Source organism: Sitodiplosis mosellana, unplaced genomic scaffold (genome assembly GCF_009176505.1).
Source record: "Sitodiplosis mosellana isolate CC-2019 unplaced genomic scaffold, AAFC_SMos_1.0 Smas_scaffold_27, whole genome shotgun sequence".
NCBI lineage: Eukaryota > Metazoa > Arthropoda > Insecta > Diptera > Cecidomyiidae > Sitodiplosis > Sitodiplosis mosellana.
Genome location: NW_022595269.1, coordinates 712,013 through 731,907, shown reverse-complemented (window position 1 = coordinate 731,907; position 19,895 = coordinate 712,013). Strand labels below are relative to the sequence as shown.

At 36.4% G+C, this 19,895-nt stretch overlaps 4 protein-coding genes across 4 annotated transcripts; 1 reads left to right on the top strand and 3 right to left on the bottom strand.

The window, feature by feature from the left end:
- Positions 1–469: 469 nt before the first annotated feature.
- On the top strand, positions 470–1,843 carry LOC129568923 (uncharacterized). Its single transcript, XM_055447264.1, has one exon. The coding sequence runs from the start codon at positions 727–729 to the stop codon at positions 1,735–1,737; it is 1,011 nt and encodes a 336-aa protein (XP_055303239.1). The 5' UTR covers positions 470–726; the 3' UTR covers positions 1,738–1,843.
- Positions 1,844–5,464: 3,621 nt separating this feature from the next.
- LOC129568914 (uncharacterized) lies at positions 5,465–7,773 on the bottom strand. Its single transcript, XM_055447255.1, has 2 exons — positions 7,571–7,773; positions 5,465–7,265 (listed from the first exon to the last, which is right to left on the bottom strand). Exons 1-2 carry the CDS (start codon positions 7,591–7,593, stop codon positions 5,699–5,701), a joined length of 1,590 nt encoding a protein of 529 aa, XP_055303230.1. The 5' UTR covers positions 7,594–7,773; the 3' UTR covers positions 5,465–5,698.
- A 2,031-nt stretch (positions 7,774–9,804) lies between these two features.
- Positions 9,805–15,951, bottom strand: LOC129568912 (uncharacterized). Its single transcript, XM_055447253.1, has 5 exons — positions 13,571–15,951; positions 13,146–13,303; positions 12,954–13,062; positions 11,902–12,882; positions 9,805–11,832 (listed from the first exon to the last, which is right to left on the bottom strand). The coding sequence occupies exons 1-5, from the start codon at positions 13,866–13,868 to the stop codon at positions 10,127–10,129; spliced, it is 3,252 nt and encodes a 1,083-aa protein (XP_055303228.1). The 5' UTR covers positions 13,869–15,951; the 3' UTR covers positions 9,805–10,126.
- Positions 15,952–17,080: 1,129 nt separating this feature from the next.
- On the bottom strand, positions 17,081–19,471 carry LOC129568918 (facilitated trehalose transporter Tret1-like). Its single transcript, XM_055447260.1, has 4 exons — positions 18,890–19,471; positions 18,348–18,711; positions 18,041–18,233; positions 17,081–17,896 (listed from the first exon to the last, which is right to left on the bottom strand). Exons 1-4 carry the CDS (start codon positions 18,957–18,959, stop codon positions 17,231–17,233), a joined length of 1,293 nt encoding a protein of 430 aa, XP_055303235.1. The 5' UTR covers positions 18,960–19,471; the 3' UTR covers positions 17,081–17,230.
- Positions 19,472–19,895: the final 424 nt, after the last annotated feature.

Below are 19,895 nucleotides of genomic sequence, written 5' to 3'. Positions count from 1 at the left end.
AAAACTGATTATCAACAGTCTCTGACAGAGACTCTCTGTGTTATCACCATACGAGTTCACATTGAAATGCAATTATACGAATGAGAATGAGAGCAGAGCATGTTTCACGGAGTTTGTTCTGATAAAGCTCTTTCCTCCCAGGAGAGGTAGTTTAACTTTCTTTCAAGAAGAGAGTTTCTTTCTTTCAAGAAGAGTTTGTTCATTTTCGCGCCGATTGTTTACAGCCCAAAATTTTGATTCGAAATTTTCAAATCGAAAGAAAACATACTCATTTTTCAATCTCACCCGTAGAATTGTTCTGTTTTGAATCGAACCGAACATTTTTTTTCACCTTGAGTGGAAAAACAAAATCTTTTTTCATTTTATAATCATCAAATAAATTATAATTTAATATTTTTTAACGATTGAAAGAATATTTTCCGATTTTAATCCAGTGATTGTATGCACAGTAACAGTTGCGAATTATCAGAATCGTGAATCTGCGTGAATCTTTTGACATTGAATTACACAACCGATGATGCAAGTTTCTTATCTACGAACTATAAAATACGGAAGTTTCATAACATTCGTATATAACCGCAGACAGCAAACTCAATGTAAATCTGCAAATAAATGTGAACGATGAAACAAATTGTGTGTCCCACAATGGTCAGTGATTTGAAAGAAACTTAATAAGTCGAATAATTTCCATTTAAATCAAACTCGTCGCTAGTTCAAACATTCAAAATGATTTTTCCAAAGTTGAATGTGCTCGTCGTAATTTTCTGTGTATCATTGGCAAGTAGTGACAATGGTCGTGAATGTTACAATGAGTTTTGTGGCACACCGATTGGTTTGATTGGAGTTCCAATTTTTCTGCATTCTTCGACATGCGGAGAGGATTACTTAATACGTGACGGTGCGTGTCCTTTGGAGAGTAAATACTGTTGTCCAGCGATTTCCGGCCGTGATGGTGTAATACTGTGCAAAGATAGACACTACCTTGGTGGTTGCAAATCGTATTCCATGCATGGAAAACAGTGCATAAACGTCGATTCGGATGACAATAATGCGGTGAATTCGGTCAACACCCTTGGAAATTGTGTTCGACTCTACGATGATATCAATTGTTCGGGCAAATCACGTGCATTATATCCCGGAAGTTTACGGCACAACGATTTATTACAATTGAATTTCAACGACAAAACCAGTTCATTTGGTAAATGCTACGATGACGATTATTGTGGTTCGCAAAATTCGACAAATAACTGTGCTTCCGCTAGCAATGAATTGACTGTTGGTATTTTATCATGGGTATCGCAAGATCGATCCAATTTACTGAATCCAGTTACACTCTTCCAAACCGGCCCGTATGAACGAACAGAAGTGATGGAAGCACTAATTCGAGCACAACATCTTAACACAGGCACTGTTGCTAGTCAAAGAGCACGAAATTATGCCAAAAGAATGGGAAATTATAGCGATGAACCTGGTCATATTCTATCGGCACGTCTCGGTGGCTCTGGTACTGATTTGAGAAACATCTTTCCACAAAGTCGAAATTTTAATCGCGGCAAATGGAACCAAGTTGAAACTTTTGTGGCTGACGTTGTGCAGAGATACGGTGGAGCACATTTTAGTGTGAATTTATTGTATCAAACCACTTCGGATACAAAACCGTATGAAATTGTCTACAGAATCAAATCGTTCAATTCGGATGATGTAATCATCGTCAATGATTTACTCAATTCGAACTAGGGTCTGGATTAAGACATAGAATAAATAAATAGGCTCAATTTAGAAGGCTGTAAATGATTGGTTTGAAAGGAAAAAGCGAATGAAAATGAAGAAGAATAGAAAACAATGACATTTTTGTTGGGTTTTATTTTAATCGTATACACCTTAGAATCTATACAATGATTATCAAATGATTGAATAAACAAAAGTAGTGAAATGTATAAATTGATGGCTTTTATTGTTTCTGCTTCGGTCAATTGACAATAAACGATTCATCGTTCCAGCATTACAAAGATTATGCCTTTCTTATCGGTCTCACGCATACTTGAACGCCATTCGTCTTCTAAATCTTCCTGTAAGAGATCATAATAGTCATGAGCAAATAAGAAATGGAATTTGGTCAGCTTTTTGCATTTTTCCAGATATTCCATCACATCTACTAAATCAAATGAACTGAACTTGTTCAGCACAAATTCCGTCATCGACGGCAAATCCCTTGCGAGATTTGATCTAAAAAAATCATGAATGGGTGCGCTCAAATGCACTTTCTTCAAAGGATTTTGACGGCAGAAAATGTCTTTTGTCGGATAGCCAAATGGTGATTCATACGAGAATTTTTCAACATTACCAAAACTGAATGGCAATCTCATGCTAACGTTAGAACCTCTATTATCGGGCATTTTGACCGAAAGTCTTTTCACATTTTTCAAACGGGTTGGTGTATTTTTCGGATAGATATCCTGACAACGGAGAACAAGCTCGAGACTTTCCACTTGTTGCAAATATTTGCTGAATTCCAGAAGAAAATTGGTATTGAAATGTATAAAACCTACACTTTGCAACTGTGGATTCAAACGCAAGGCTTCTTTTGTGTTTGGTTCGTCAATTCCCTGGCCCAGAGGTAGCTTCATCGGTTCATGACAACGACTCATTTGCCGGTCAGTTTTACTGGGAAATTTCACCATTGACAAGCTCTTCAAATGCGGAAAATGTACCGCGATACACTTGGGATCATCTAATTCAACCATTGATCCAAACTTCAAATGACGCACGTTCGGAAACCATTTGTTGAATTGACACAGATTTTTGTTCAATTTGCCACCATCAAAGCTAACACATTCAACGTTCGGCAATGGCTTTTTGATGGATGAAAATGCATACTCTTTGACCAAGGAAAAAGTGATTTCGGTCAATGCGTTGCTGCAGTACTCAAACACATATCGATCCAATTCAGCGTAGTAAGCGTGCTCATCGTCCCTGGGTTTGTTATAACGAGTATAATGAATATTCAACTTGGATATAAATTCACCGAAATAGCGAAGCAATCTCAAAGCGACAGTTTCATTTGTCACGTTAATACAATCCGCTTCCACGTCGAAGTTACCAGTTTTTGAGTGATATTCCAAGATATTGACATCATAATTTCCATACTTTTTCGAAAAAATTCGACCGGTGGCTTGCTTCAAATATGTGTTTGATTCGGCGACATTGAATAGATCGATGAATTCCAAATGCTTGAAGATGGCCTCGAGGCAATGTGTGTTCACATCGGTGATTTTGGTTGTTGGTACTATGTTGCGATGAAAATCGTCATAAAAAATCTGAAAAACGTTACAAAACTCTTTGGGCTTTTCTTTCTTCCATCGTTTGACTTCTTTACTAATTACCTCTGGCTCATCGCATTCATCCCGTTGTCGTTTTTGACGACACTTTTTACTTTGATCGGTCATCTACGATTTATTCTATAATTTATTTCACAAATATACAACAGAAAAAAATTCACAAACCGACAATAGAAAACTTTAGAAATATTGATTTTAATTTCGATAATATAAAAAGAAAAAAAAACATTGTAAAAATGGAATATTCTAAAGCACAAATAATGGTCAATATCAATCGGCTTTTGTAAATAAAATGAATGGATATCGAAATTAGCTGAGACTTAAAAGAGCCAAAGAAATTGATTTTAACTGTGAAATATCTGTAAGCTCATTAACGAAAGGTGCATCATTAGTACCGATATCAAAACGTCATTTGGTGTTGCCACCGTTTAGACTACAATAGTTTTAGCTTTACTTTTCGATTGAGACATCATAATCACAGCGATCGGCAAATACGAAATGAAATTTGGTCAGCTTTTTGCATTTTTCCACATATTCCATCACATCTTCTAAGTCAAATGAACTGCACTTGTTTAGCACAAATTCCGTCATCGACGGCAAATCCCTTGCGAGATCTGATCTATAAAAACTATGAATGAGTGCGCTCAAATGCACTTTCTTCAAAGTATTTTGACGGCAGAAAATGTCTTTTGTCGGATAGCCAAATGGTGATTCATACGAGAATTCTTCAACATTACCAAAACTGAATGGCAATCTCATACTATCGTTAGAACTTCTATTATCGGGCATTTTGACCAAAAGTCTTTTCACATTCTTCAAACGGGTTGGTGCATTTTTCGGATAGATATCCTGACAACGGAGAACAAGCTCGAGACTTTCCACTTGTTGTAAATATTTGCTGAATCCCAGAAGAAAATTGGTATTAAAATGTGTAAAACCTACACTTTGCAACTGTGGATTCAAACGCAAGGCTTCCTTAATTTATTTTTCAATTTATCTGTTGTTTGTCAATTCACAAACCTAATTCAGAAACGGAACGATCGAATTACAATAAGTACTTTACTGTAAGAGTAGAGACTATTCAAGCCAGTCATGACACTCTGTAGAATATACAATTATTCATACAATATTTTTTAAAAATATTGCTCAAATCTACCAATCTGTAACTGCGACTACTGCTGCTGCTATTGATTCATCCATCTATCGCCAAAGTCAACGTCAATTTGGAGGAGCGGCGGTATAATTATCCTGATGATGTAAAATCACACTCTTGGCCACTATTCCACTTCAAAAGTCTGATGCAGCAATGAAACTACACAAAAAAAGAGAGAAAATAACCAAACAGATTAGAAACACAAACAATCAACCAAAACATAACATCACCAGCCAAATTCATTTCGTTCGGCCATCTCTACAGTCTGCGTAATAACTCTGGTCGTGAATAAGATTTTTAAGTTCAATTTAGTGGTTGAGTAGACCATTGATTGATATTTGCAAACAAATTTGTAATTGTGCGATTAAAATGAACCTTTTGAAAATGTTCCAATTACGTGGTTTCCAAACAAATCAAAAACCTTTGATTTATTTCAGCCAATATCGATTTTGAAGCCCCGAATACAATTCGACCTGTCTAAAAACTGAGTGATGAACAAATTTGACTTTGAGTGATGACACGACTAAAATGAGTCGAAGAAAGAAAAGTTATTAACACAATAGCTGTGTGCTAACAAAGACCGCATCCTTAATGTCGATTTCGAAACGTCATCCAGTGTTGCCACCGTGTGGCGGCTGTTGAACGTCAAAGTCATTTGAGGCGACGCGAGCGCCCCCAATTTCAAAGGGCACATCAATGTAATTTAACATTTCAAATCGGAACTAAACAGCGCGCCAATTCGAAATATAGGAAAATATAGTGTCAACAGCCGCACCATGGTTGCCACCGTCCAGGCCACCGTAGTTTGAGATAATCCATTGCTTTCGGTCATTTGGTGCTGCCATCATTAGTTTGAAATTAGCGATTTCAAACCACTCATTACGGCATCATTTCTTGTCTTTCTAATGACAATAAATTTCAACGAGAAAAACATAAAGAAAAACAAAAACGATAATATTTGATTTTTCTGGATTTTATTTTATTATTTCGAATAAAATCGTTCGTAATACACCTTACAATCTACCAAAAGAAGAAATAATGATTGTTTTTTTCTTCCTTCCATACTCATGTATGAATATATGAAATTTTTTTATGTATATTTGAAGTGAATGTGCAGATGTCTATCGAACAATAATTCCTTTTTTCCTTGCTACTGAATATTCAGCCAGTATTTTTTTTTTTTTTCTGTTATTTTACTAAAACCAATTCAACGTTCCATTTTAACGATATTTCCATCAAATTCTATCCGCCACTCTGGTCCAAGGTCGTATCGTACCACATGTTCTTCAAATCTCCATGTTTTTACAAAATGAAATTTGGTGAGCATTGGACATTCGTCCAAAAACCAAATCATTTCGTCAACTTCAAGTCTGCAATTGTCCAGAACCAATTCAGTCACCGATGGCAAAGCCCTTGCAAAATCGATTATGCTATCACCTTGAAACGTTAGCGGACCGAACTTCAAATGTACTATTTTCAGCGGATTTTCACGAAAAAATTCAAGGCAATAGGGGTGGCTTGTGTACTTAAATTCTTCAATGTTTCCAAAATTAAACGGCAAATTTGGAAAATTACGCGATTCGTTCTCTTTAACGCGAAGAACGAAGCTTTTCACATTCCAAAGACGAATGGATGGTTCGCTGTGATTGATGCTATCATCATTTTTGAACGAAAGTTCAAGATTTTTGACTTGATATAAATATTCACCGACCATTTGAAGGAATGTCGTATTGAAATTGTGAAGGTGTAAACTTTTCAAATTTGGATTCAAGCGCAAGATTTCCATAACATTTGCCTCGTTGAATCCATTTTGAATGATTGGATCGGCTTTTTCAATGGTCAAACTGTCCAAATGAGGATAATGTACCACGACCCGCTTAACATCATCCATTTCGACCATTGATCCGAACATGAGGTGACGCACATTTGGAAACCATTCGTCGATTTGGCATTGCTCTTTGGCCAATTCACATGAATAGAAACTAACACTGTGAACTGGCACAACCAGATTTGGAATGGCAGAGAACATTGAGAGTGTAAATTGAATTTCAATGACGGTTTTGCTGCAATATTCGTTGATGTAGCGTTCCATTTCAGCAAAATAACCATCGTTTGAGCCTTTGTAGGAGATTTTTAATTTGGATATGGCATCACCGAAATGGCGCATAATTTTCAAGCTATCGGTTCTATTGGTGGCCCAAACACAATCCTTTGACACTTCAGGAGATCTGCGATTTGCGGCATGAGCTTGGATATGAATGACCATTTTCCCATATTTTTCCGCGTAAACAAGAAAAGCAGCTGGCTTTAGATCCTTGTTCGCATCCGAAATGCTCAGAAGATCGGCCAGTTCCAAATGTGCGAAGATGAAGCCGAGACAATCATTATTTACATCGGTGATTTTGGTTGTTGATTTCAATTCTGCAGGCAGTCCTTCGGGCATATTTTCTTGCAGCATTTCCGGAACTTCTTCCTTCGATTGGTTGCCTAGAGCTTCTTCATCCAACTGATTGCCTTGAGCTTCATCGTTCAATCGATCAGCTTCAACCTCTTCATTCAATAGGTTGCCATCATTCGATTCATCAGCTTGAGTTTCTTCGTTCGATTCATCAGCTTGGGCTTCTTCGTTCGATTGATTGGTTTGCTGTTGATTTGCTTCCCTCGGCTCATCGTCTTCATTCTGTTGATGCTGTTGACTCGACTGTTCATTTTGATTTGGTGTCTCAGTCAAATCTCCACTTCGATTAGCCCTTCTTACGACTTTTGTCATAAATCTACAAAAGAGTAAAGAAAAGTCACTCAAAAAAGTCGAATTATATGAAGCGAAAAGAATGCGAAACTGGTTTTTCAATATTGAGTTTTCCCCTTTAAATGCTTCAAAAATTCCAATCTCCAATTATTTATTTTGATTAGTCGAAAAAAAAAGTCAAGTGATTTATTATTTTCGCTCAAGTTGAGCTTAAACTATTTTTGAGCTTGGAATCTAGATCTATGAAATCAATATCAATGATTGTAGTGTTTGCAAATTGTTTACAAGTACCCAAAAGTGTCATACAAACACACACACAATGACACTCACTTTTTGTGAATGTTCAAGAACATTCTTATTTTTTGTCAGCTCGTCGCGATACTTCCAATGAAACCGTTCGATTTGTTGTGAAATAATTCACCGCGAATAATTGGTTTCAATGAATAAAAAACAATCGAATTTGCGTGATAGGTGAAAAAGAACCGACTTTATCGCAATCTGATGAACTTTGCTATGCGGTTGTAGACGAGCTGTCAAACAAACTCTTGTGTTGAATGCAGTTTGAATGGAACGATCTGTCAAGCGATGGTGTCACTATCGTTCTCGTAAGAGAACATTTCGGAAATCACTGGAAGTCATTGGAAACCATTCCAATTGCTCTCTTCAAAGTCGATAAGCAGGAAATTTGGATGAATTTGGAAGTTATACGAATATTTTCATTGAAGTAGACTATGTGCTAAATATCATGTCAACTTTTGTTTTATGCACACAAAAAATCATGTCAATTTTTGAATTTACTCAAAAAGCGTTCGATTTCAAAATAAACCTAATAAAATTCGATTTAAATCGAATTTGGTCATCTTTGGAACCGACTTCAAAACACAGGCCAAGTCAATCGCTCGAGTAGTTTCTTCAAGAAACACTTTCTTGTTTATTTTTGGAGGAAAGACGCACTTGCTAAGGCAAGAAGTAAGTTTTTTTGTAAATAAAAATGCAATTTAAGCAAGTGGAAATGAGAGGTAGATGAAATTAATCTTGATCAAAGATAGAAAATGATTAAATTGGTTAGAAAATGATTGAACTCATATTAAAAACACTTCACTAAAAACGATTTTCCACCTTCAGAACCATCGAAATTCGTTGAAAAGAAGTTGTCTCCAAAATGGAATTAGATGCAAATGAACTGAGATACGCGCAGTCAATGAAACGGTCTAAGTTAGGTGTAATCGCGGAAACACCTAAGCAACAATTAAAATTAATCGATTTAAAATATGATTGTATTCGTAATATCTTAACCTATTTGGATTTTTCCGATTTGATGAACGTTGCAAATGCGAATGTTTACCTCAAAGAAGTGGCTTGCAGTGTTTTCTACGAAAAGTATCGCATGGAAACGTTTTCGATAAATTCCGATCGAATCAGCATTCATGGCGAATCAACGCCATTCATTTCAACGAAAGAATCACCGCTCAAGTCAGTTGGAAAGTTTTTCAAGCATTTTGGTCCGTTTTTAACAAAATTGGCGTTTTTCGGATCGAAAAATGAGTTTTATTCGCAATGGGTCGAAAATTGTATCGCCAAATACTGTTCCGGGTCATTGATTGAGATTCTACTGTACAATCACGTAATCGAATTGATGAGTGAATTACGGCTGCCGTTTTCTTTCGTCGAGAGTGTGACAATTATTCAAAGCCGCTTAAGTTATAATATTTCGCAGTTCAATACTTGGTTCCCGAAAATGCGCAATTTGAAATTAATTGATAACACGGTGCCGAATACAAAGTGCATTGAAGAACATTTCCCACATTTGGAGTCGCTGGTAATTTGGTTGCACGGTAGCCGGCGTGGTGGTTTCACCAAATCAAATATCAGCGAAACTATTCGACTCAATCCAAACATACAAGATTTGTGGTTTCAATTTTATTCCTTCCCTGTCAATCCCGATCATCTTCAAATCGATCAAGATCTCTGCCGTCTCGTCGCTGTGAATTTGAAAAATTTGGAACGATTCGTTTGGGCACCTGATAATAATGCACTCTGCAATTGCGATCGAATCACATTCAAGAAATTGAGATATTTCGTTTCAGAAGCACCCATTCAACATTTTTCATTTCGACAACTCGAAGGACTTGAACTACGACGCATTCGCACATCGATCAATGAAATCATCGATTTTATATGCCGAAATAAAAAACTGACTAAATTGAAGGTGACACTGGATTTTATGAACTTACGACAAGCATCCTCCGATCAAATCACTAAAATTACCAAAAGCCTACCGAAATTGACCGAACTCATTCTCGATTGGCGCATTTTTCTCATCGATGACGCTTTGAAGTTCCTTAGCGCGTGTAAATCATTGACCAGAATGCAATTGGTGAATGTTTCGGAACGAATGGCACAAGTCGCACATCAGATCGCACAACGACACATCGATTCCAGCTGGAAAATCGTTAAAACTGACAACGATTTTATTTTTAAGAGAAAATTTGGATGATTCGTTTCTTTTTCATGCGCATTGAATAAAAACAACACTTATGATCGGAGAAAAAAACATCTTTCAGTTTTATGTCCCAATTTTTTTTATTGAATTATCCCGAAAAATTTCAATTTTTTTTACATTTTTATCAAAACTTTTTTTCTCTAGTTGATCTACTGAATCAGTGGGCTCAGAATGTTATAAAAATAAGGAATTAAAGGCCCAATTGAAGTATTAGTGAAGACATTTTTTTTTTTGACTAAATTACTATTTTACTTCTATTGAATTATGCGAAAAAAACAGATATTCACGTCAAAATTGTGCTCTGTGTGCAGAGATTGTTCGATATCGAATCTAAAACTAAACTCAAGTCAGAATTTCTGATCTCTTTTCCCAATTTCATCAAGTTAAAAACTATTCAAAAGTTTTTCATCACATTCGTATGGTATAATGCGATCAAAGTTGTAATGTTTGTTCAAGAGTTCATCGGAAAATTCGTCTGAAAAGGCTTTAATATATTTAAAGTATTGAACATTGCCGACCAGTTTCAAATCGATGGCCATGTTCTTGAGTTTGGCTAAATCATGAAAATCGTTGCCATTTTTGTTGCTCAATTTGATGCTCCATGTGGTGTAGGGGCTCAAGAAATACGTTCCATCTTTAATTTTGCGATAAACTTCATTGGAACTCTTTGGATGACCCTGTTCATCTTTCTTCATCGAATATTCGATCACAATATTCTCATCAATGGGCACATAATACGAACGGTTTCCACATCGATAATAGCAATTGCCCATCATGGTCAGAGTCACATCAAAATCTTCTAGTTTCTCGTTCAATTCGGTTTGTACTTTGTCATCGGACACTTTGAAATTGATGGCAATTTCGTTGAATTTCACGGCATTTTGATTGATTCCATTGGCAATGTCCGCTTTGAGAACAATCTCATCGCCTTGCAACAGTTGTCCAATTTGTGGTTGAATTTCGGCATTTTTCCATGTATATAAATCGTCAGATTTGATGTTGATAATATCCTTGTCGTACTTTTCAATTGAAATGCTGGCAGATGTTAATTGTTTAGCCAAATAGTCGATTCGCTCTATGGCTTGTTCTACCAGTACATCGGCGTCAGTGTTGTCAGTGGATTTCGATGTTAGCCAACAATTGGTCATGTTCAGATGAACGAATGGGAACATATGCTGTCTGAATGCATGTACTACGGATTCGTATTGCTCCAGAATGATGTTGGTTTGAATGATTTTCTCTAAGCTAGAAATCACTTTATTCAATTCATCATTGCCGGTCCGATGCGATGTTGTGGCCATGTTCGCCATTAAAGCACTCAATTCCAATTTTTCAACATAGGAATCGATGCGATCATAAACACCGATCAATACACACATTCCTTCGTTTATTTTGTCTATGATTTGCTTGACATCTCCTTCAATTGTGAAGCCAATGGTTAGACGATTGAAATATGCTTTTAAATCTTTTAGTAAGCTTTGAACACGCCATTTGCTCAAGTCGAGTTCAACGTATGATTGATTTGATATTTTGAGCTCCATAGCTGTTACACTGCTTTCGATCTCATGCAGCTGTGGAATTATCGCTTCGTACAAGTGCTTTTCTTGCATTTCCAAACTTCTAAGAAGATTTTCCGATTTTTTGCTTAATGATCGTGCGGCTGTGGGTGCAGCTGGTGCATCTTGAATATCAAAACTCTTTTCGGCGACGCTCTCGAGCTCCATACTCTTTTCTTGTAATTCTTTTCGATCTTCTGGCAATTGTTGCACTGTTTTTACTGCTTGAACTGTATTCGCCCGCAAATCTTTGCTGTTCTTCTCCACTCCCGACGAATTCAACGTTTCTTTGACCCTTTCACCAATTTTCCGCTTCATTTCTTTCACTGTATCATTTCCCAAATATTCTCTCGATTTCTGTTCCAAGAAGTGAAACTCCTTCTTGAAAGTCTTAACACCATCTTCTAATTTAGCTTTCAAATTAGAAATGGTCGATTTGATCTCAGACATTGGCACTGAAAAATTCTTCAATTTACTCGCATTGCTTGAACTTTCGAGGGCTAGTTTTGATCCACTTCCGAGGGCTGTTTTAGCTGAAAAACATAAATGATCCGTTCAAGTTTAGAAATTCACATAAACCAAATTGATTCAAATGATAGTACCTGCCGAAGATGCAACTGATCCAGAGCCTTTCTGGAGAAATCTGCTCGCCACCGCTGCACTAGCGAAAACAGCAGCTGCGGTCGTGCCAAGACACAGAAGCAATGGAATTACTTCAATCCAGAACCAAATTCTCTGTTTGAACAAAGCATTTTTCAGTTCTTGTTCTCGAATTATCGACTGTTGGCTGCCGTTTTCATCAATCAAAGCATGGATACATTGGTCGATTTCCGTGAAATTCCGCTTGATATCGGGTAAAATTTGGCTTTGAATAAAGTGATTGGCCAATTCAATTTTCATCTGTACGGATTCAGCGAATTTTTCCTGATATCCCTGAATAGCTTCATTTCTTTTCGCCGAGCGTAGCATTTTAATATTTTCTCGTACTAGTTGAGTATACGCAAGCAAGTGAATAATTGACGCATAGTTTTCACGATTTTTTATGCTGCTCAATTTAGTCAATGCAGCCGCATTTAAAAGGTTCAGCACTATTTTATCGTCATTTGATGGTTTTCCATTTTGAGCATAGTTATTGATTCGTCGCAAAAGTGATTCGACAAATGGAACCAACGAGATTTTATCACGTAGCTCAATGTAATGACGTTCTAGTCCTTGTAATTCGTGCACCAATCCAAGTGTGTCGTATTGCGAATGAATGCGCTGATCGACTTCGAAATGGGCCAAAAATTCCCCTAATTTCGTTTCAAAAATATTATTCGGCAGATATCCTCTCACGTAGCTCTTGTAATCGTTTATTGTGCGACATGCATTGATAAATGGATCTGGATTCTCGGCACATTGCAGATTTTCTGTAGATTCAGCATCGATTCCACTTTCACCTGCCTCAATTGCCATTTTGGGCGAATCTTTTCGGTTTAAATTTAGAAAACCGACTACTAGGAATACGTATTGAGCAGCCACGTTTGTACCTTTCGTCGCCTCTTTTCCGCCTTTGCCACCTTTTCCATCGGCTCCCGAATCACCTGGCAACGTTTTTGAATGAGACAAATGAATTAGAAAAAACACAACACAATTTTGATTTCATGTTAAATACCTCTATTGTTCAAAACATCGATTCCGGGGTGATTGTCGAATCCGGCGATGAAATTCTCCCCCGGCATACCACCATAACCACCAACTCCACCATTACCACCTTTTCCAGCCTTGAAATCCGAATTGAAAATGATTATTTTAAAATTTTCAAATATAAAAGTTCAGCTCAGTTCAACTGGCACTTCTACTCTACCTTCAATCCATCCGTGCCTTTAACATTGTATTCTACACCGAAGAATGGTGGAACTTTGCACCACTTAAAACGTGACGATCTTATGAGACCGTTAAAATCTGCCCCGAAACTTTTGAATGCTGGAATTTCCGGATCATCTCCTTTTTTTGCGTCTGCACCTGGAATTGGAGAAAAATGTAATTCGAAGATATTCGATTACAACGTTGCCAATCGATCGATTTTAATTTTGAAAATTAATCCAATTTGATAACAGACCCTTATATTGTATTTGACTTAATCAAGAGAGAGAAAAAAACCTTGACTCCCAATGGGAGTCTCCCATATGTTTGTCTGGTTTCGCTTACAAATTTCATGTTTTCGAATGGAACTACAAAATGATCAGTAAACATATGGCTGAAATTGAGCCAACAAAATTTTATACGAACCATTTCCGCCATGTTGACCGGCGCCACCTTTGCCGCCTCCGATATTAATTTGTAAATTCTCCATGTTGAAGAAATTGTTGCCAATGCCCATAAAATGACCAGCTGCACCACCAGGTTTGCCAGGCAACCCATTTTTGCCATCAATTTCATACCGCCCAATTTTGCCGTCTTCTGCTTTCGGTTCAGGGTGTGGTTCAGCATCTTTTCCTTCCAAATTAATTTGCCTGTCACCGATGACATGCCATGTTGGTGCAATGAGTGACAGTTGCAGCTTTTGTCCAGTTTTGTTAATATCCATGTCGATGAAAAGGTTATTTATGGCAAAGACTTCGATGTATTTTACAACAATCGAACCAGAATCTACCAAGACTACCGAATCCGGCCTGGGTATATATTGGCATATATCGCTAATTTTGATATTGTATCCTTTCACAACCAATTTGCCATCAGTCGAATGGGTAAACACAGGAAGTTGTACTAATGTTTAATTCAATATCTCTTGCAAAGCGCGTAGCTTGAATGAATTCAGTTGAATATTTTCAATTTTTGCGAAATCTATACCGCCAATCTCATTTAGTAGTTGCTCAAGACCGATGTCATTGACGTTCACCTCTTGATGTCCTTGCACATAGCTCATCAATTCACCTACATTATATTTTGATTTATTTTTCTGCACATTATACTCCGACAGTGTGTCATGTAGTTCAATCAAAAAGCAGTACCATTTCTTCGACTCGAGCAGATATTTCCGAATGCCGGCCAGTCCCGTTGAAATATTAAACAGGTTCGACAAGTTTATCTTACTAACGGCATTTATGAAGTCCAAACATTCCATGTGATTCCAAAATTGTTTTGAATTGTCGATAGTTATGCCAATTTTTAGTTCATTCGCTGCATTTGTGATGAGTTTCACAAAATTTTTCGGATCATTGCATTCAATTTCCTCAAGCTTTTGATGGGCAATGACAAATTGTTCCTTCAGAACATTCAAATCGGAAATGTGTTTTTCTTGTTGCAAATAGAATGCGTAAATTTCATCGCCGATATTTTTTACGTCTTTCGTGAGTCGATCTTGCATTTGGTCCATTTTGTCATGGATTCGATTTTTCGTCGCTTCCGAAATGGTGTAGCCAAAATCGGTATTTTCTTTGTCCACAAATTTCAAGTTGCGATTTATCAATTTGGCAATGGTTTTCCGTTCTTCTTGTAGCATTTCGATATCATGCACCGGACCACTTTCGTTGGCTAGCCGAAGGATTCCAATTTTTGTGTATTCATTTTGTTGATTTTGTTCCAAAAGAATGTCGATGAATGCGATTTTCCTGCGATTCATCTCTTGATCGTCCAAAGAAATGTCCTGTTGATTGCTGTTTTCCAAGTCCGTTTTTGCTTGTTTCAGAAATCCAACAATCGCTTCAATTATTTTATCATCGTCAATTAATTGTGGCTGCCGATTTTTGGTGACATACCGATTTTCCACTTTGGTCACAATCAATGCAATTCCATCGCGATATCGGTCGATATTCTTGGCAAAGTTTATCGCATGCTTTGCCAAATCCATAAAATCATTACGATCACCCACACCCGTACGAACCGATGAAAAACTGATTGCAAACACCAACTTCACCGAATCAGCGAATTTAATCAATTTTTATATCAAATAGCTGACCGAAACATCGTGCTCAACACCGCGTGAATCATTGAACCCTGGACAATCATAGTAGGCGATTTTATTGTCGGTATCAAACATCAATTCAGGGATCTCGGTTTTTGATACGGTGGTTGATTGGCCGCTGATTAGCTCTTTTTCATCAACAATCACAAACTCGCCCGAACCGGGCACCACCTCTTTTGACTCAAGCTCAACACCACTGAGCAGAGATGTCAATGTGGTTTTGCCAGCACCCGTGTTACCTAACATTAAAACCACATTTTTTCGGTCACCAAATCGAAGTTTGCGTGCAAAACCATTCATAAACTCGAGAATTGATGTAATTGCATCGGCATTTGATGCAACATTTTCGGAATCATCTCCATGCTCAAACTGTTCTTTTGATAGCACGACCATTTTTAAATGCACTTTATACGACTAAATACAGTGTTTTTGACTATTTTTTCAAAGATTTTTTTCAACTTGAACGAATTTTCATCACACACAATCTGTTCAAATTTTCATACTTTCTCTCAAAATTGAGTAACTTTACACGTTTTCATTTACAAATGAATTATTTCCATTGAACTGGAAAACTAAAAATGTTAAGAAACAAGTTAATGTCAAATGTTTTTTTTTTAAATCGATTATAAAAAAGTTTTGGTTTATGAACACGTTTCAATGACAAAATTCACTTAGATCTGTAGACGATTACGACAAAGAGAAGAATGTTTCAACAGTTTGACGTTTCGCACCGACCAAATTCGTTTTACACATTGCAAGTATAGGTGTCACATACACATGCGAAACATAAGCCGGAAACCAAAGACAACCAGAGGCGGAATATTAGAAGTTCGTATATGTATATGCGTGACTCACACACACACACAGAGCTTAGACAGTGTAATGCAGTTGATGAGAAATGATGTGTAAACAGAAATTTTACAGTGTATTATGTTCCATGCAAATGTATATAACCTTTCCACTGATGGAGTCGCCCAAGCGATATTCCGTTTGGTGAGTGGAATAAACATATAGGTAGTGCACATTATGCATTCATTTAGATTTTTAGGCGAAAATACGACTGGAGACTCCATTTACTCTACTTTCAATGCAAAATTTCACTTGAGCGCTATCATTAGGCGTCGTTTTGTCTACGTTTGAGAGTGTATTTTATGCATAGAGCAGCGGTGATCGGCAAAATTCGGTATAAGAAACGAAAAATCGTACAGACAGTTTCATACAGTCAACAATGTCGACTCGACATATATGTGGACTCGTACAAGAAGTACTCACATCTTACTCGCTCTTTATTTCGAATGCAAATCACTCACATCCTCTTTTTTCAGTGTACCACCTAAAGTTTATATTAGATACATATGTATTTATTTTGTTTATCTATGAGCTGAGGCAAAACAACGAACTTCAATTCTAGAGTTTAACTCATGCCTTTGGTGGTTTTCATAGCACTTTGTGAACGATTAAGAACAAGAATAAAATGTGATATGGACCAATTTATGTATATTCAAGTCGAATTGATTCCGTCACACTATTTATGCTTCATTCATCAAACTCTTCAGTAATAAAAAAAATTCAATGAAAAAAAAAACAATCAAATATCGGTTTAAATAATTTCAATCATCTTTATTGCCCTTTATACTTTTTTATATTGATTAACTCTTCTCGTTTTTAATTTTTGCATTGAAACGATGTATATCAGTGGAATTCTGACAAATTTGGGACTTCAAAAAAGACTTCGCATTTTAAAAAGTTATTAAAGTAGGAGTTGATCCTAAAAAAAATTGAAAGATCGCTTGAACAGATCGATATACAAAATAAATTTAATGACTTTCCTTTGGTTTCTTTCATAAAAGTAATAAAAATAGTTCCGATGCAGCAATTGATCGCAAGAAATAGTAGAACACAGTGTAAATGAATTGCTTCGACTGATATTGGAAAGAATTTTTCACCCATTATCGCAACGATATTGATAGCCATTGAATAAAATGTCATGCCAATCGATCGAATTGATATGAACATTTATTAGAATCATTCAAAATTCGAGCAACAATCCAAGTTTGATCTTCAAAGCCTGTGCTTATTAGTAAGTAGCTTACCTTTGGTGGAAAACTTTCCACAACGAATGTGTTCGCTAATGCGTCAATTCCGGCACTTGAGATGAAAATAACAAAGGATAAGCAAACCTCGGGCACCCACGTATAATGCGAAACATCACATTGATTTTGGCGCAAGTATGAATGAATCGCAAACGTAAAAAGTCCAATGGCCGAACCAAAAAATGAGATTAAAGTCGTTTTTCGGCCAAATGTGTCACCTAGTCGCGTCGCTACCAATCCACCGAGAATCTGGGCAACCGATAACACTATGGTCGATATTTCTATTTTGAGCGTTGTACCCGATATTTTGTAAATTAACGACGCATAATTTACGATAATATAAAATCCAGTCGACTGGAACAGCCAAACCATTGCTATTGCTGTGCCAATTCCTTTCAAAGCGGCTCGATTATAGTAATCTTTTGGCTGAATCTTTGCACTTCGTTTTCGTTCCCACTCAATCATTTGGATTTGCTCGAATTCACTCTGCAAGAGGGATGTTTCATGGCTACTCTCGCCATCGACCGATTTGTAGAACATTAACGCTCTTTTGGCTTCCTGTGAATGGATTTTAGATCATTTAACGATTGAAAGTTGATAATTTTCGTTGAAAAATAGTTTGAATTTCATATAAATATTTAACAATTCAAATTTAAACTGAGAGAAAAATTGAAATAAAAAATGAATAAAAAATCGCCTTACTTCAACTTTTCCACATTGAAGATAATATTCTGGAGTGCTAGGCAAAAAGTTGATCCAAATGAAAAATATCACAGGAAACACCACAAAAATAAACGGCCGGTGTTCGTAATCGACGACAGCTGCTGCAATATTCGCTAACAAAATGCCCGTATTCCTTGCTAATGGAATAACTGAGCCAAGGCGGCCTCGAATACTAAAAACACAATGAGAAATTGATGAAAATTTTTGTAAATAGAAAATAATTAATTTATTTAAAAAAAAAATTGAAAATGAAAAAAAAAGTTTCCAACAAATTGTTTGTACTTACTTATCGTTGGAAATCTCGGCGACGAAAAGAATGACTCCCGATTGAAAGCCACCACCAATACATCCGGTTGCAAATCGTGCAAAGAAAATGTGGTAGAACGAGTCACCGAAGTAGATCAAAATCCACACAGTGACTGCTGGCAATGCCAAAATGGTCATGGCGCGTTTCGAGCCCAATCGGATCGACAGAAATCCACTTATGAATGTTGCACATAAGGCACCGAAACTGTTCATTGCTCCAATCCATGACAATTTTTCATTGGTTAATGGGCCGGTTTTAAGCGGCGTCTCATCCGATAGAAGTACACGCAACGCAGGTGAGAACCAACCAACACAACTGCCGAAACTTATCACTATGATATTCGCTGGTTTGGGAAGAAAAATAGATCTTTTTAAGTGTTAGGCAGATGAAAAGACACAATAATAGAGTTTTAAAATATTGAGTTATTGATTTTGTTTTTTGTAGTTTTTCTATATTTTTTCTTAAAATTTTTCTGTTTAATTTTGTGTGTCATTATTTTTCATTTTTATTACAAAAATTACCTATGATGGTTGCATAGATTTGATTTTTTACATTTGATAGTTTTGGATGACTTTCCGAGTTTTCTAACATTTTATCAGAGACTGAACTAAATATGGGAGATATTCGTAACCAATTTCAATTTTCAAATCTTCACGCGTTTTTTTCTGTTATTTACTCTTTGTGCTACTATAAAACACTAGCACTTGTTATGGGGAGTGAATGGACTTTTTTTCACCAAACTTGAATTTTAATTTAATTAAATTCTTAATACTTTTCGATTCGAGTAATGGAAAGGTTTTTGTCAAATTTGGTCTTTATTTATCAAAAGTAAAAATGTAACTGGCTCAATCAACTGTAGATTTTTGGTATAGCGATTATAATATTCTACAACAATACAACTAAATGCTTTTGCAGTCAAATTTACAAGCAAAAAGTTCAAAGTCGATTTTTTCTCCCAAAATGCAACTATGTTCGATATACCAATGACACAATTAGTTTTATTGTGTCTCACACCAAATCACAGCGAATTTAAATAGCGATCGAAAAATTCAACGGCCACTTTTATAGCTAAAAGTATCGTGAGTTTAATTGCAAAACGTGAATTTTTTTTAAACGGAAATTATTTCTGAATCGTAAATCATTTCTAAACCGTTCATATTGCTGTGTTTTGTTTCATTTTGTTTGTTCATCAAGCGATTAAATCAATCATGTCAATTTAATATCAATCAGTCATAAAATTATCTCACATACACACACGCGTTGTGACATCTTAAGTGCCACATCGAGATAAGCATGTTCTTTTTCGGGTGTTGTTTTCGCGTTTACGATGCATTGTCATGAAATACGTCAAATTTGATTTTGTCATGTTTGTTATGAGATGATTCAAAGAATTGAATTGAAGCAATGGAAGTGATCATTTCTTTGTTTGAATTGCGGTTTCTTGGTGGATTTGAATAGAGTAGAAATGATGCATCGTCATAGATTCACTGACCATTTGATAGAACATGTTTCTGTTTGGGCATTTCT